Here is an 18,500-nt window from a genome sequence, read left to right as displayed (position 1 = left end):
TAAAACAAGTTTCTGAAGGAGGAAGGCTTGAAAAGATGGGATTCCTTATCAACCTCAAAGTTTTCTAAAGGAGGAAACCCCACCCCCTTACTTCTGCATGGTTTCTGACCATGAACCGAACTCTGAACTCTGAACTCTGAATGTTATGGTAGAAAATTCATGTACTTTAAATTTAAACATATGGAATCTGGTTATTTTACCCACTGCTGGGGTGTTCTTGGGCAAGTAGCATGACTTCTCTGTCCAAAAAACAAAGGGTTTGCAGTGGCTTAACCTGTAATCCTGGTATTTTGGGAGGCTAAGGAGAGTGGATTGCCTGAGCTCAGGAGTTCGAGACCAGCCTGGGCAACATAGTGAGCGCCTTTCTCTACAAAAAACTGTTTTTAAAAATTAGCTGGGCATGGTGATGCGCATCTGTGGTCCCAGCTACTTGGGAAGCTGAGGTAGGAGGATCATTTGAGCCTGGAAAATCGAAGCTGCAGTGAGCTGTGATCATGTCACTGCACTCCAGCCTGGGCGACACAGCAAGACCCTGTCTCAGAAAATAAATTAATTAAAAAGCAAATGTGGATGGAGGAAGGAATTAAAAATCTGGCCGGGCGCGGTGGCTCACAACTGTAATCCCAGATGTGATTTGGGAGGCCGAGGCGGGCGGATCACGAGTCAAAGAGATAGAGACCATCCAGGCCAACATGGCCAACCCCATCTCTACTGAAAATACAGAAATCAGTTGGGCATGGTGGTGCATGCCTGTAATCCTGGCTACTCAGGAGGCTGAGGCAGGAGAATTGCTTGAACCTGGGAGGCAGAGGTTGCAGTGAGCCGAGATCACACCACTGCCTGATGACAGAGTGGACTCTGTCTCCAAAAAAAAAAAAAAAGGAATCTTTGGGGTTCTTACACAAATTAAATGAGATAATTTATAAAGTGCCTAAAATACATCCTAGAAATAATAGTTTTTCTTCCATGAAGTCATAAATTCTGGCTTACACTTTTTTGCAGGTATTTCTCATAGTACTAATGTGTTCCTCACACTCAAGGATAGTTGCTCAGGAAGAAGAGAAATGTAATTGAAAATGTAATAGACTAGTCTTGAGACCTGGGCTCATGTTCCAGTTTGGCCTTTTTTTTTTTTTGGAGGTGGAGTCTCACTCTTGTCCCCCAAGCTGTGCAACCTCCACCTCCTGGGTTCAAGTGATTCTCCTGCCTCAGCCTCCCCAGTAGCTGGGATGACAGGCACCCACCACCATGCCTGGCTAATTTTTGTATTTTAAGTAGTGATGGCATTTTACCATGTTAGCCAGGCTGGTCTGAAACTCCTGGCCTTAAGTGATGCACTGGCCTCTCGGCCTCCCAAAGTGCTGCGATTACAGGCGTGAGCCACTGTGCCTGATCCCTTGCTAAATCTTTCTTTCTTTCTGTTTTTTTTTTTTTTTTTTTTTTTTTTTTTTTTTTTTGAGACCGAGTCTCGCTCTGTCGCCCAGGCTGGAGTACAGTGGTACGATCTCGGCTCACTGCAAGCTCCGCCTCCCAGGTTCATGCCATTCTCCTGCCTCAGCCTCCTGAGTAACTGGGACTACAGGCGCCCGCCACTACGCCTGGCTAATTTTTTGTATTTTTAGTAGAGATGGGGTTTCAACGTGTTAGCCAGGATGGTCTCGATCTCCTGGCCTTGTGATCCACCTGCCTCGGCCTCCCAAAGTGCTGGGATTACAGGTGTGAGCCACCGCGCCCGGCCATCCCTTGCTAAATCTTTTAACTGCTGGTCCCATTTTCCTCATCTATGAAATATTTTATGGAAATGTATTAAAGAAAATTTTCTTTGCTAATTAATGCAGGAGGTATCACTTATGAAAAACCCACATCGTGCTATTTTCATAATTGGTCTTTATATATTGTGTTCTTGGGTTAAATACTTTTGTTCTAGACTTATAATTATTTATGTTTCTTACCAGGTTTAAGAATTGTTTAAGCTGCATCAATGGAGCACATACAGGGAGCTTGGAAGACGATCAGCAATGGTTTTGGATTCAAAGATGCCGTGTTTGATGGCTCCAGCTGCATCTCTCCTACAATAGTTCAGCAGTTTGGCTATCAGCGCCGGGCATCAGATGATGGCAAACTCACAGATCCTTCTAAGACAAGCAACACTATCCGTGTTTTCTTGCCAAACAAGCAAAGAACAGTGGTATGTGAAAATTCTACTTAGGAAATTTAACTATTTATCTGCCTGTGGGACACATTAAGGATCATGTTGTTCAACTTAAAGACAGGCAAAATATTCATTGTCATATAGGGTCTTTATTAATTTTTTTTCTAACTGCAGATTTATTTCTTTATATTGCTGTTCCTTTCACACCCCCTATTTTTTCCCATCTCTTGGCCTTCCTTCTATTACTCTTGCTTGGAATGTCTTCCTTTGTGCCACTTCATCCAAACAAATAGTACATTTTTATGGGTATATTTCAAAGAATTTTCTTTGAAAAGTCTCTAGGCCTTTCCAACTACTTTTTTTAGAAGACATTTTATTTCTTCTATTAAAATATTCACCTAAAGCTTTTTGAATATTACAACCAAGTATAAAGAAGAAAGTAAAATTACATAGAAAAAATTATTTTTGTGTATTTCATAGGCCCAGGACAAGTCTGGAGGCAGCTTAGAAATCATACAGTCTTCTTTTTCAGGGCACTGACACCAGCCAGTTTGTTCTGCATAGTTTATTTTTGTTGTACCAGTGACAGGTTCATATTGGCATCATGGCAGGACACTGCCACTAGGTTTTTGGATAGAAAATTTCTTTTTTGTTGTTGTTGTTGTTTTTTTGTTTTTGAGACGGATTCTCACTCTGTCACCCAGGCTGGAGTGCAGCTCACTGCAACTTCTGCCTTCTGGGTTGAAATGATTCTCCTGCCTCAGCCTGCCAAGTAGCTGGGACTACAGGCACATGCCACCACGCCCAGCTGATTTTTTTGTATTTTTAGTAAAGACGGGGTTTCACCATGTTGACCAGGCTGGTCTCAAACTCCTGACCTCAGGTAATCCACCTGCCTCGGCCTCCCAAACTGCTGGGATTACTGACGTGAGACACTGCCCCAGCCTGATACAAAACTTCAATTTTTCTAAGAATTTAGCACTCAAAAAAGTTATCTGGCCGGGTGTGGTGATTCACGCCTGTAATGCCAGCACTTTGGGAGGCCGAGGTGGGCAGATGGCTTGAGCTCAGGAGTTCGAGACCAGTCTGGGCAACATGGCAAACCCCATCTCTACAAAAAATATTTTTTAAAAGTAGGCTGGTTGTGGTGGCTCACGCCTGTAATCCCAGTACTTTGGGAGGCCAAGACCAGCGCATTACTTGAGGTCAGGAGTTCGAGACAAGCCTGGCCAACATGGTGAAACCCCATCTCTACTAAAATTACAAAAATTAGCCAAGCATGGTGTTGTGCGTTTGTAATCCCAGCTACTTGGGAGGCTGAGGCAGGAGAATCACTTGAACCTGGGAGGCAGAGGTTGCAGTGGGCCGGGATTGTGCCACTGCACTCCAGCCTGGGCGAAAGGGCGAGACTCTATCTAAAGAAAGAAATAACAACAAAAATGTAGCCAGGCGTGGTGGCACGCATCTGTAGTCCCAGCTACTCGGTACTCAGGAGGCTGAGGTGGGAGGATGGCTTGAGCCCAGGAGGCAAAGGTCGCGGTGAGCTGAGACCGCACCGCTTCACCCCAGCCTGGGTGACAGAGAGCCAGACCCCTTCTCAAAGAAAAAAAAAAATTCTACTATTATGGATAAAACAAAACCAACCACCTAGCCAAAACAGAAAAGTGAAATTGTATTGGTTTTGCTTAGTGGAACTGTTCAGAGAACTTGAGTTCAAAAACTTCCATGCCTCTTCCTCTCCCATCCTCTGTTCTTTGTGTAAAATCAATGCATTGTGTTTATACCGTATAGTCAGGTGAAGCAAGGTTCTGAGGTGGGGAACCCCAGTCCAGAGTTTTCTCTGTTTGCTTGTAACAGTTCCACTCTTCCCAATTTGTTAATAAATTGTTTATACTTTTTTTGTGAACCTAAGGAGCCTCCCCAGTATAGTGTTGAATACTTAGGTGCATTTTGAACTGAAGGCAAAACTCAAAAGTCCAATTAAAGTTTGAGTAAGTTTATCTTTGTCTCCCTAAAAATGAAACTTTTATGGCTGGCAAAATAAGTAGTAATAATCCCCTATATCTGAATAGTGGTCTTTCGTTTGCAAAGTAATTTTACCTACTGTTTCTCATTAATTTTCTTTCTGACCCTAAATTGAGAAGTCAGATATAGGAAGTGTGTGTTATGAGAAGTTGAAGACCATTTGGTGCTTCTTCAGAGTGTTATTGAGACTATCTTCTCCATCCCCATCTGCTACCAGTTTGCCCAGCAGGCTGGGAAACTTAATGTGGCATAGTGATTAAGTGTATGAACCTTTAAAAGAAGAAAACCCCAATTTACATCCTTGCATTGCCTTTTATTAGCTGTATCATTTAAACAAGTTTTGTACTTTTTTGAGCCTGTTTCCTGACCTTTATGAAATGAGGCTTGTACTTAGTACAGTGACTGATTCATTAGTGAAGTGGTAGCTATGATGATGATGATTATATATTTTTTTTAGGTAGAGGCTCTCACTGTCACCCGGGCTGGAGTGCAGTGGCCTGATCTCGGCTCACTGCAACCTCCGCCTCCCAGGTTCAAGTGATTCTCCTTGCCTCAGCCTCCCAAGTAGCTGGGATTACAGGCACCCGCCACCCCATCTGGCTAATTTCTTTGTATTTTTGGTGGAGATGGGGTTTCACCGTGTTGGCAAGGCTGGTCTCAAACTCCTGACCTTGTGATCTGCCTGGCTCACCTTCTCAAAGTGCTGGGATTACAGACGTGAGCCACCATGCCTGGCTGCTGTGACTATTTCTTAGCTTTTTAAACATCTATGTAGTCCTTGATCACCTCCATTTGAGCACAGCTAGTGGTTGGAAACCAAGCTTGACTTCTACAGCTTATGAGAAGGTTGTAGCCTAGGTTAGTTTTGCCTGTTTCTTTGGGTAAAGATGTACTAACTGTGAAAGAACTAGCTGCTTTCACCAGGCACCGAGCTTCAGGAAAGCAGTAGAGGAGGGAAGAGTCACTTAGGCCAGTACCATCAGTCAGCTGTTTTTACTCCTCCCCAGGTTGCTTCACTTCCTGAACCCAGAATGACTCTCATAATCACTCAGTGGGTTCTAGAAATTATTTAGCTGATTACAGCATGTATCCATGGAGGGCTGTAAAGAGGAGAATGAGACAGAGGACGTGTATCTGATTTAAATAATTTTAGATGTGATAATTAGGTTTTTGAATGTTTCTTCTAATTTTTATTTTCTAAACATGTACCTCTTTGACTTCCTCCTGCCGCTGTTGCTGCTATTGTTGCTGCTGCTACTGCTTCTAATTATTATTAGATGAGTGATTGACTGGAGCCGAGGACCACTACTGTTAGAATCAGCTGACCAGCAGGTTAAAATACAGATTCGTTCTGTATGAATGGGCTTTATTCCATACTAACTGAATCAGAATCCTTGGATGTGTTGGACAGGTTGATGGAATCTATGTTTTCACAAGCTTCTCTGAGGATTCTAATGCCAGCTACATTTGGGAACCTGACTGGATTAGACGATATTTAAAGAACTGTCCAGCTTGAATTATGATTTAATGAAGACTGATAATATAACAGATATCACTTTATAGCTTAGAAAACATTGTTATACAGTATTTGGTGCAGGTCATGATTCTGTTAGTGTATGTTTATTACTCTTCGTTTTCCTCATTCTTAGTGTCTTCATAGTTCAGATCAGTATAGCTTGTTTTGTTTCTGAAAAGCTGGAAATTGGTGGGTATCACTGCGTCAAGAAACTTTTAAAATAAACTTATTTTGGGACATTAAAAAATATATACAGACTGGGTGCAGAGGCTCTTCCCTGTAATCCCAGCACTTTGGGAGGCTGACGAGCCCAGGAGTTTGAGACCAGCCTGGGCAATATAGTGAGATCTTGTCTCTACAAAAAAAAAAAAAAAAAAAGGGTGGTGCTGCCCATCTGTGGTCCTAGCTGAGACTGAGGCAGGAGGATCACTTGAACCGGGGTGGTCAAGGTTACATGAGTCATGATCTTGCCATTGTATTCCAGCCTAGATGACAGAGCAAGACCCTGTCTCAGTATATATAATACAGATTTTATACACACACACACACACACACACAACACCCGCACGTAGACAGAATAATAAATCTGATGTACAACTTACCCACTTTCAACACTTAGCTAACCATGGCAGTCCTGCTTAATCTGTGTTTTCATCCACTCCTTTCCCAATGTTTTTGACACAAATCCCGGATATCATTTGTCTGAACTATTTTGGTATGTACAAGAAACTTTTAAAGAATGCTAATTTTATTTATTTTTAAATAGGTAAAGCATTCATATGAGCCAGAAGTCTTGAGTGACCCCTGCCCCTATATCCCCATTTCTTTTCCTCAGAGGTTTCCTATGATCAATCTTCTATCTATTTGAAGAATCAGTTGGTTTCCCCTTACCCTGTTGTTCATGACCTTTGCTTTCTTCCACATCTCTGAAAGAGAGGAAAAACCATCGGTAGCTAAGGAGGCTATCACAAACTCCAAAGGAACTTTTTTCATTTGGAAAATCTTTTCCTTTCTCCCAGATGATTGATCCTCCCGGAAAATATTCCTCCCCCACTCCCATCACCTTCTGAGCTAATCTGTTACAAGTTCAAATTCTTCTACACTGTACTCTGAATGTGGAGTCCATCTTTGGGCCTCAAATAATGATTACTGGGCAGATAAGTCCCCATCAGTCCCTGGTAATAGCAAAATAAAGCCTTGTGAAAAACTTCTTACGTTGCCCCTGTCTGATATTTTTCAAATTCTTTAGGCTCACATGCATTTCCTTCTTTCCTAGATTGTTTTCTCTGCTTTGCATCCAAATACTATACCCTGGTTTGGAGCCTGGTAACTAGGAGGGCCCAGATACCTATGTCCTGTTTCTTAAGACTTTTTTCTGTTGTAAACCAGCTGGAGAAGGTTGGCTGGATTGGCACTGAGGTGCCTGGAGTAAGAGCCAAGATTAAGAACACTTTGGGCCTTTTGGAGCCCTGCTTTGCTTCCTTTCCCCTCCCCATGTATTCGCATAGGTAAATATATGCATACACTCACCACCTTCTGGGGAAGGGGTTGGCTGGCTGCTGTAAGCTGTTAACACTTTCAGAGGAGGAACTTTGCTGTAAGAAGTTAACAAGCACTGCAAATGTATGTTTTGCCCTCCTTGCTGGCCATACTGACTCTAGTTACTTTACTTTTGATTAACTCTTGGCTTTGAAGTTAACACATGGAGGACTTTTATTAAAACTCTGAAATTTTAGTTCAAATTTTTTTACAGCTGCCATTAATTGTGAGTGTCCTGGGCACTCACACTTCCCAATAGGGTTCTGAGTACCTGCCTAGCTTTTTGAGGGTTGAGTACAGGGAAATATAGAGAAGTATGTGCCACTAAGGCTGCTTGGTATGGTATGCACATATATTTAAACTAAGATTGGTGTTTGTCCCTACAGCAGGGCTGGAGTTCTATATCTTCCACTTCCTGCTTTGCCTTCACTAGTGTTAAGTACTTGTGAGATGGAATTTTTGTTAGAATGATTAGTCATTTTTGTTGAAATAAGTTGAAGTACAAATTTTGATCATAAAAACTCATGTTTGTTTGTAGAGCAGATTGGCTTATTTCCTCTTTAATGAATCTAATGAACATACATGTGTATACATCTAATCACACAAAATTAGAGACATGTAAAGGAAAAGTTTATCATTTTCTCTGTCTTTTTTTTTTTTTTTTTTCGAGACGGAGTCTCGCTCTGTCGCCCAAGCTGGAGTGCAGTGGCCGGATCTCAGCTCACAGCAAGCTCCGCCTCCCGGGTTCACGCCATTCTCCTGCCTCAGCCTCCCGAGTAACTGGGACTACAGGCGCCCGCCACCTCGCCTGGCTAGTTTTTTGTATTTTTTAGTAGAGACGGGGTTTCACCATGTTAGCCAGGATGGTCTGGATCTCCTGACCTCGTGATCCACCCGTCTCGGCCTCCCAAAGTACTGGGATTACATGCTTGAGCCACCGCACCTGGCCGTCATTTTCTCTTTCTTAACCACTATCTCTTGATGTGAACAGCTAAGTATAAATCTTTCCGCACTCATATAGCATACAAATTTCTTCACCTTTTTTTTTTTTTGAGACAGAGTCTCACTCTTGTCATCCAGGCTGGAGTGCAATGGCGTGATCTCAGCTCACTGCATCCTCTCCCTCCTGGGTTCCAGCAATTCTCCTGCCTCAGCCTCATGAATAGCTGAGATTACAGGTGTCCACCACCATGCTTGGCTAATTTTTGTATTTTTAGTAGAGACGGGGTCACTATGTTGGCCAGGCTGGTCTCGAACTCCTGACCTCAGGTGATCCACCTGCCTTGGGCTTCCCAAAGTGCTGAGATTACAGGTGTGAGCCACCGTGCCTGGCCTCTTCATCTTTAAAATAATCTTACTCTATTATTCTGAAGGATATTTTCCCCCAATTAATATATCATGGACTCCTCTCCATCCAGGTCATTATAAGTAATATAATAGCTGCATAATGTGACATAATACAGATGTCTCACACTTCATTCAAGTACTTACCTATTGCTGTACATTCAGGTTGTTTCATATATGTGTGTGTGCGTGTGCCATCACAAGCAATGCTGTCATAAATTTGCCTGCACCTTTATAGACTGGTGCATTTATTTCTGTGCCCACCTTTCCAAGGGGTGCTGCAGCCTATGTTGGTCCTAAAGGTGATCCTTTGTTTGTAGGTCAATGTACGAAATGGAATGAGCTTGCATGACTGCCTTATGAAAGCACTCAAGGTGAGGGGCCTTCAACCAGAGTGCTGTGCAGTGTTCAGACTTCTCCATGAACACAAAGGGTAAGAGCTCAAAAGTCAATTGACTTCTTCAGACTAGTAAGGATCTTCTAGCTTCAAATAGCTATGTTTGTATTAAATTGTATTAGCTTCCTATAGAATATTGTTTATTTCTATGCCTTTCTTTATAAAGAGATAATTCAGAAAAATAGGTATTAAGAAATTGAAATTATTGCTTGGACATTCTCTTGAAAAGTCCAATACCTGTAATTTTAACACTTTGGGAAACTGAGGCAAGAGTGTTGCTTGAGGCCAGGAGTTCAAGACCAGCGTGGGCACATAGTGAAGGCCCATCTCTACAAAAAAATTTTAAAAACTAGCCAGGCATGGTGGTGCGGCCCTGTAATCCTAGCTGTTCGAAATGTTAAGGTGAGAAGATTGCTTGAGTCCAGGGCTTTGAGGCTGCAATGAGTCATGATTGTGCCACTGGACTCCAGCCTGGGCTGGAGCAAGATCCTATCTATTAAAAACAAAAAAGAAACAAACAAAAAAAAACATATGTTAGGTATTGATAATGTTTCCATGGATGGAAACGGTAATGTTAGATGCTATGTTTTTTGAGGCAAAGATTTTTCTTTGTGTTTACTGTAATGCATTATATAGACTGGGCACTCAGAAAGTGCATTATTATATATATAAAGAATGCTATCCTCGGGAGATTGACTTTTCTCATTCACTAATTTTTTTTTTGTTGTTCAGTTAAATGTGTCCTAATCCCTGCTGTTTAATAGATTGTTTAAAGATGCAGAAGCATTTCTGCTTCAGGGAAGATTCATAGTTTATCCTATTCCTAATGGTGGTGACAAGATAGAGGCATCCCCTCAAAGGCTAGGAGTAATACCTCAAAGCAGCAGAGCTGTCTGTAATTATCCATTATCCACTATTCCCTCCACCCCCAAAATATAGGGAAACCTTTAAAGGGTTCTTTTTTTACCCTCTTCTTGGAAAGGGTCAATTACATTATTCATCTTTAGCTTACATTTTTTCATGTTTCAAAGAGTTCTCCAGTTTGAGAGAATAGCCCAGGGAATGAATCTACTCAAAGGGGTGAGTGTAATTCTCAATTTAGGAGGCGTTTGTTGAAGTGCAAATCTTTGAAGCAGATGTTAACTTTTGCTGAATGTAGCCCAGGTTGGGTCCCTAAGCCAATCCATAGTGGTCCTTAAGGACTAGAGAGATTCTGAGACAGGGAGGGCTTGGTCTGCTCTTATCCAAGGCTGCACTAGTTTGGAGCTACTCTGGAGTCTCCAGGACAGAGAGCAGATTGTCATTAGGATCAGTCTGCAGATTGATGAGAAAATAAGGCTTGTCCTCCCTCTCTTCATAAGGGCAAAATAGTCCTTTGGAATTATAGGGAGTTTGCCAGGTGCTATATGGGTAATTATAGTAATGAGTGTATTATTTACTGTTGGATAGTGAGAAAAATGGCTTGACTAGGCTTCTGGTAGATGATGAAGAGGCTTGAATGGTGCTGTACATGTTATTCTCTTTACCTGAGAATATTCTTCCTTTGGAAAATGGGCCAGATTAACTGGATACAACATGAGAAAGGAATTGGGCATTGATTTTTACTTATATGTATCTGTTTTTTTATCTTATTTATACTGTAGGCAGAGAAAGTGTGGTTTCAGAATAGGTTTTAAAAGACAGTTCTAAGTTTCTCATTGACTTGTAGACCCTACAACTACAGATTTGAGTCTGTTATTAATAGAAAAGTACATTTTTCATTTGTGGTTCCTTTCTATTTATGTAGATTGAAATAGGCTACTGAAGACTAAATTTTGTACTGCAGCAATATTTATAATCCGTTTTACAGGATTTGGGGATTTTTGTAAGATTTTAACGTTACAAATTCCAATTTAATGTATATTGACTTTATCGTGAGATTGTTATATATCGTTGTTTAAATAAAACTTTATTCTGGCCAGACATGGTGGTTCACGCCTATAATCCCAGCGCTTTGGGAGGCTGAGGCAGGAGGACCGCTTGAGGTCGAGGATTCAAGACAAGCCTGGGCAACACAGCAAGACTCTGTCTCTACCAAAAAACATTTTTTTAAATAAATAGAAAACTTTATTCTAAGAACATGGGCTTTGGAGTTCAGCAGACCTAGATTCCAACATAGGCCCTTAAACTTGCTCTGTGGCCTTCAGCAAGTTACCTTCTTAGAATCCCAGTTTTCTTATTTTTCAGATAGAAATAATACCTACTTCATAGGTTTGTTGTATGAATTAAATAAGTTATTGTTGTATGGATTAAATAAAGTTGTATTTATATAGCATGTGATAAATGGTAGCTGTTGTTATTTCTATTGCACTTTTACCTTGTTTAAACATTTCCTGTTTATGCTTTTTTTAAAAATTCTTTTTAGTAAAAAAGCACGCTTAGATTGGAATACTGATGCTGCCTCTTTGATTGGGGAAGAACTTCAAGTAGATTTCCTGGATCATGTTCCGCTCACAACACACAACTTTGTAAGTTGCAGATCTCCTCTCTTTCTGGCATGTTGAGGGCTTTGCCAGGCATAACAGAAATTTCTCAGGTAATATGCGTATGTATATAGTTGAATTGTTTAAAGCTGTTTATGTTGTTGTTTACGGTAAGGCAATTTAGATTTCATTAGCCAGAGATACACTTTAATTTGTGATTATGAATTCTGTAAATGTTGGAAGTACGATTCATTTTGTAAAAACTCTTTTGGAGGCCAAGGAGGAAATGACTTTGTCTTTTGTCATCTTTTATTTATTCAGCATAATTTACACCTGTGTCCTTGTTGTAGGCTCGGAAGACGTTCCTGAAGCTTGCCTTCTGTGACATCTGTCAGAAATTCCTGCTCAATGGATTTCGATGTCAGACTTGTGGCTACAAATTTCATGAGCACTGTAGCACCAAAGTACCTACTATGTGTGTGGACTGGAGTAATATCAGACAACTCTTGTAAGGCATTGTTCTTTTTCTCAAGGAATATAGGGATGAGGAGTATAAATACTTTAAAGGGTATTTGGTGTAGATTTTGACTGGCAGGTCTGGATTCTAGACTCATTTAATGAATTGTGATCCAGAAACTACTTTAGAAACAGTGATAATTCTGAAACTAGCTAGGCTTGGTGGCATCGATACTCCAGAATGAGCAGGTAGGAGTAGGACTTAACCATCTGTCAAATTGAGATTGACATACTGTGACTGTGATTCAGTAAGGAAAAGAACAAAAGGATATGAAAACAAGATTTTTTGCTTTTCTCTCTTAATAGTATCATCTACTAGGGTTGCTAGTAGACACTGCTGACACTGCTCTGTATTTTGTTGAATATGCTGAATGAGCCTTTGACACTGAGAAAGAGCAGAAAGCACAGTTGATGCCATTTTCTTCACTTTAAACTGGAGAAAACTTAGTTGTTTGGAATTAAAATTGTTTGAATATAAAATCTTGAAAGATTCTTGTTTCTGTTAGGAGACAATATATTTCATATAGATAAAATTTTATTAAAGAATTTAGTTTATATTAAAAGTACATGGTCCAAACTGCCTTTTAAAAACTGTAACTAGGGATATGAAAAGTTTAAAGTTTTGTCCTTTTTTGATAGTACTAGAGAGACCAAGGGAGTGTTATTATTAGACCATGCTGAAAACATTTTTGCTTTCATGGTCACATATTGATTTTGTGATGAGAGCTTGAGTAGCACAAATGGCACAAGCTTTCAAAATTTATCTTATTTTTGTCCCCCCAGCCCCCACCACCTTTTTTTTTTTTTTTTTTTTTTCCTTTGAGACGAGTCTCTTTCTGTTGCCAGGCTGGAGTGCAGTGGCGTGATCTCGGCTCACTGCAACCTCCGCCTCCTGGGTTCAAGCGATTCTCCTGACTCCGCCTCCCAAGTAGCTCAGACTATAGGCACACACCACCACGCCCAGCTAATTTTTGTAATTTTAGTAGAGATGAGGTTTCACCTTCTTGGCCAGTGTGGTCTCGATCTCTTGACCTTGCGATCTGCCCACCTCGGCCTCCCAAAGTGCTGGGATTACAGGCGTGAGCTACCACACCCAGCATTTTTTTTTTTTTTTTTTTAAGACAGAATCTCGCTCTGTCTCACATGCTGGAGTGCAATGGCATGATCACAGCTCACTGTAGCCTTGACCTCGGGTTCAAGTAATCCTCCTACCTCAGCCTCCTGAGTAACTGGGACTACAAGTGTTTGCCACCATGCCTAGCTAATTTTTGTATTTTTTGTGGAGACGGGGTTTCACCATGTTGCCCAGGCTGGTCTAGAACTCTTGCACTCAAGCAGTCTGTCCGCCTTGGCCTTCCAAAGTGGTGGTGTTACAGGTGTGAGCCACCGCACCTGGTGGCACAAGCTTCTGAGTCTAACAGACGTATGTCAGAATCTCACTATTGTCATTAACCATAACCACAACTGAGTTTTCGTTCATGCGTCTGAATAAAGGGGATATTACCTTCCTTGCATTGTTCTTATGAGGCTTGCTGACAAGTGCCCAGCTCATGGAAAGAAGGTGCCTAATTACTCACTTTTCTGTGATTTATTCCTCCTATTTTAGTCTTTTTATCTATTTTCAAGATGGAATGTTTCCAGAAAAGCTCTATGTGACATAGTTTGTAAAATGTTCTACTGTAGTTTGAAAAACATTATTTTGATATAGCTAGACATAGGACCAGTATTTCCTAGAAATGCACACTGGGCCGGGCGTGGTGGCTCACGCCTGTAATCCCAGCACTTTGGGAGGCTGAGGCGGGTGAATCACCTGAGGTCAGGAGTTCGAGACCAGACTGGCCAACATGGTGAAACCCTGTCTCCACTAAAAGTACAAAAATTAGCTGGGCGTGGTGGTGTGTGCCTGTAATCCCAGCTACTTGGAAGGCTGAGGCAGGAGAACCCAGGAGGCGGAGGTTGCAGTAAGCCAAGATTGCTCCTCTGCACTCCAACCTGGGCAACAGAGCGAGACTCCATCTCAACAAAAAAAAAGAAAATAAAAAAGAAAAAGCACACTGGAGCACGTATGTTTATTGGCAGGTCAGTATTATTCACATTCAATAATCATTCAAACCCAGTTATTTGGAATATTGTTCCCTTTATTCTAGGTAATGTAAAACAGTTGAGGAAAATGTGACTGGGAAAAGTTCAGTTTTAGTAGCTCTGAGTTTGCAAAAGCAAGGCACGCTGATTGTCTCTGTAAGATTACTGTAAGCCTAAAAACCAGTCTTTCCCTGCTTTTGTTTAGATTGTTTCCAAATTCCACTATTGGTGATAGTGGAGTCCCAGCACTACCTTCTTTGACTATGCGTCGTATGCGAGAGTCTGTTTCCAGGATGCCTGTTAGGTAATTTTTTTACCTATAGCTTTTCTTTTAGAAAGTTATTGGGTGGGGGGGAGGTGGGGTTGGAAGCTCAAAGACAAAAAATAAGAGTTTCTTCACATTCCCTCCTCTCTATGTGGAAATCCCTTGCTGCTTCTGTGGAATGTGATACTGGTGGTACAGCAAAATGTAGAAATTTCTCTTTATGGATCTGTAGATCTTATATTCTGGAAAGTGACTTTGACTATAGTTTCTTCTGTTATCGTAGCATATTCCTTAATATGTCATTACATTTTAAAGAGCTTGAGATTCTACTTTCCTCAGTATGTACTGAGTTCAACCTCAATGGAAGGGGTCCCAAAACTTGATACAGTGATTCAATAAAAATAAAACCCTTAACTTTGAAATGCATGTTATGGCCTTGCATTTGCTAAAACCATGTATTTAAATAGACTAGTGTCTTTAAAAAACATTTAGTTATATTTTCAGCATAAATATTGTTTCTAATGTGTCTCTGCGTTTGCATATAACTTGTCTTTACTCTGTTTTCCAGCTTTACAATCAGTTTTGTTCAGTTCACATATTGCTCAGTGTTACACACATGAATTTGAAACCTAAAGTAAAATCTACATCCAAAATATCTTACTTTAGGCCAGGCATGGTAGCTCACGCCTGTAATCCCAGCACTTTGGGAGACCGAGGTGGGCGGACCACTTGAGGTCAGGAGTTCCAGACTAGCCTGGCCAACCAACATGGTGAAACTCCATCTCTACTAAAAATACAAAAAACTGGCTGGATGTGGTGATATGCGCCTCTTGGTCCAGCTACTTGGGAGGCTGAAGCAGGAGAATCTTGAACCTGGTAGGCAGTGAGCTGAGATGGCACTACTGCACTTCAGCCTGGGTGACAGAGCAAGACTCTGTCTCCAAAAAATACACACACACATAATGTGTAATCAGATAATGTTTAATGTGAAACTACTATGGAAATTATTAAAGGCAGCATATCTCAGAATAAGGAATTTGCATATGTCTGGATATATATTTGTGTATGACTTTTATTTTTCTTGATAATTTGAAAAGCAGATCTGACCAAGAGTTTGTAGTTACCTCTGAAGATTAGAAGAAACCAGGCCTCTGAAGCCATAAACAGAATTATGTGGGAAGGCGTTTTTTCAAGACAATAGAACAATTTCCCTTAGAAAAGCTGGCCTTTTATCCCTTTAATTCATACATGGATGTTAACTGAATCTGAACAAACCTCAAACTAATCTTTAGAACAAATAATGAAAACGTCTGGCCTTTTTGCAGACATGCTCAGCACGTCTCCTGATCTGTTTAAAATCTTAAAGTTCTCAAATTTAGTCTCTAAATTAAACTGGGCACGTTTCAACTAGCTTAATAAGTGGTAGTGTGGTTGTCAAATGTTAATCTATTCTTTCCCGGAGAAGATGTAAAAATTTGGAGTATTCGGGTGGCGCTTTATTAAAAAAAAGAAAACTTACAATACATTCTCCTTTTCATTGAATTCCCAATACATATATTATTTCCTGTTCCAAATTTTGTATGCAAAAGCACCCAGACTTAAGATAATTTTTAGATGTCACATATTTGAAAGAATCAAACATTGTGTCAAAGGTTGTACAGGTAGAGTTTGCCCTTAAGCATCTTAATCAAGTAGGTAGTTGAAAGACTTCACCAGTATGAAAGCCTAAATGCCAATCATGGAATTTTCTTTCTCCTCCTTGCCTAGTTCTCAGCACAGGTATTCTACACCTCACGCCTTCACCTTTAACACCTCCAGTCCCTCATCTGAAGGTTCCCTTTCCCAGAGGCAGAGGTCGACGTCCACACCTAATGTCCACATGGTCAGCACCACCCTGCCTGTGGACAGCAGGATGATTGAGGTAATAGGGCCCCTTGGGGGTGGTAATGTCAGTCAATTAATGGGGTGAGGGTGATATTTATTTCAGAGAGTTTTGGGTTTCAAATCTGATCAAAGAATGTTGCAACACTTTCTCAGGTCTCTGGACTTTTACAGTTTATTTTATATCCATAATATCTTTAGACTGGCTGAATAGTCTGGTTGGTATATCATTCAAGTGGAGAACTAAAATTTCCTGAAAAATATGTTAACATTTGAACTCTTCCCATTATCAGATTTGAATAGGCTTTTAATGAACGAGTGCCTAAGATATTTAAAGAGGAGTTTAATTTTGGTGTGGGACAGAAAATAACAGTGATGGAGAACTACAGATTCTCTGGAAGACTTTTGTGATTTTATTTAGAAATAAAAGGGTGGAGTCCTAGGATTTAATAAGCAGGTATTTAGGGAGATGTCCAAGTGCCCAAAGCTAGTGTTTTTGAACTGCTTTTTCTTTTCTTGGCTTTTTGGTTATGTCCTATTGGTTTAATTTGCTTTCTGCTTCATCTTTAATAACAACTGAATACACTTAAATACTTCCTTTGTTCTTTATTCTTCTTTATTTCTCATTGCTTTGGACTAGAATAACAGCCTGAATGCTTCTCCCAGGGCGTGGTCCAGACGATTTTGTTTGAGGGGAAGAGTAGGTATTTTTCTTCATGCTTTCGCTTTCTTGTAATTAACAGGATTGCTGAAACTATCAGACAGTAGACTACCAAAAATGAAATAGTTGCAAAGTTAAATTTATATTTCTTGTTGCTTGTTTCCATGTTTTCTTTTTTCCTTTTTTTTTTTTTTTTTGGCAGTAGAGTATATAGAAGTTAAAAAAAAATGTTGTATATGGTATTGATGATAGGTGAAATGAATTTCTTAAGTTAGGCCAGGCATGGCGGTGTATGCCTGTTGTCCCAGCTACTCCAGAGGCTAAGGCAGGAGGATCACTGGAGCCCAGACGTTCTAGGCTGTAGGGAGCTACAATTGTGCCTCTGATTAGCCACTGCACTCCAACTGGGACAACATGGTAAGAATCCACCTTAAAAACAAACAAAAAATCTCAAATTAGATTTTGAGGCCAAGGGCATTAAAAAGTTTTTTGTTTTTTGTTTTTTGTTTTAAATCAGTTCCAACCAGACTAATGTTAGACTGACTTAGTTGGTACTCACAGCATTGGTATTCTGTTTATATATTAGTACCAAATGTGTCAGTTTGGTTGATAAACCCTGGAATAAATATCCTTTATTGAAAGCTTATCAGAGATAACTATGCTCTCTCTCATCATGTAGACATCTGCTGCCTCAGGCACAGTTTATTTCACTCAGACCTCAAATCACTTTCAACATAATTGTCCTGCCACTGTTGTGAGGAGGTCATGTATAAGCTATTAATTTTGTTATTTTGGCTTTATCATTATGATTAGTCCTGATAATACAATAATATACCAGTTACTGCTACTTTTATTAAATGGTTTGTTCCTGTATGAACACTGTAATACTTAACAGGGAACAGTAAAGGTCAGAATTGGCTAGGTGGGAAGATCACTTGCGACCAGGAGTTCGAGACCAGCCTGGGCTATATGTAGCAAAACCCCACCTCTACAAAAAGGTATATGAAAATTAGCTAGGCTTGGTTGTGCGCACGTGCAGTCCTAGTTACTCAGGAGGCTCAGGCAGGAGGATTGCTTGAGCCCAGGAGTTTGAGGTTGTAATGAGCTATGTATGATTGTGTCAAGCATTTTTGAGTTTTTATTATAAAAGAATTAGCACAACTGTTATGCCTCATCATTTTTTACTTTGGAAGCAGGGTAAATTTTGATTCCTGTTATTTAATCACATATGAGTCAGCATTTTAAAAGTAGACTAATTGTTGCTTTATTTATTTAAATTGTTTGTAAGTCTCAAATTATTCATAGTTCTCTTGAGTATTTAGATTCCAGGAACAATAGAAAAATTCTTTCTAGGATAAATTGATCCAGCTGTAGAAATTAGCACAGAATAAAATACGGAATATTTAATGGATATAGGGAAGAAAATTACTATGACATTAAGGAAAATATCCTACTACATAGGAATATAATTGTGGTTAATAAAAATAAATTGTGCTTTGCTTTAAAAACAAAGAACAGATTACTTGGATAATGAAGCTACAGCTGCCGATTTCTATTGAAATCCACGTTATTTTTTGCCACTGTTTTGCCCACCTGGCAGTTATCCTGCTGTACTTAAAAACACACAGATTCCTGGGCTTCCCACGTTCCCCTCCAGAAC

General features: G+C 40.3%; 1 protein-coding gene across 6 annotated transcripts in view; it reads left to right on the top strand.

Moving 5' to 3' along the window:
• RAF1 (Raf-1 proto-oncogene, serine/threonine kinase) overlaps positions 1-18,500 on the top strand; it is an 86,619-nt gene that overhangs the window by 48,750 nt on the left and 19,369 nt on the right. For 3 of the 6 annotated variants that reach the window (XM_050781463.1, XM_050781464.1, XM_050781465.1), the window contains 7 exons: positions 1,956-2,188; positions 8,897-9,009; positions 11,378-11,480; positions 11,786-11,943; positions 14,239-14,337; positions 16,066-16,219; positions 16,820-16,879. In XM_050781463.1, coding sequence (XP_050637420.1) covers positions 1,982-2,188; positions 8,897-9,009; positions 11,378-11,480; positions 11,786-11,943; positions 14,239-14,337; positions 16,066-16,219; positions 16,820-16,879 — 894 coding nt within the window. In that variant the 5' untranslated portion in view covers positions 1,956-1,981. Of the gene's footprint in view, positions 1-1,955; positions 2,189-8,896; positions 9,010-11,377; positions 11,481-11,785; positions 11,944-14,238; positions 14,338-16,065; positions 16,220-16,819; positions 16,880-18,500 lie in introns of those variants that run through there. The other 3 variants (XM_050781466.1, XM_050781467.1, XM_050781469.1) reach the window with 3 other exon arrangements.

The sequence above is a fragment of the Macaca thibetana genome, chromosome 2 (assembly GCF_024542745.1).
Source record: "Macaca thibetana thibetana isolate TM-01 chromosome 2, ASM2454274v1, whole genome shotgun sequence".
NCBI classification, from domain to species: Eukaryota; Metazoa; Chordata; class Mammalia; order Primates; family Cercopithecidae; genus Macaca; species Macaca thibetana.
This window is presented reverse-complemented; position numbering and strand designations above follow the sequence as displayed.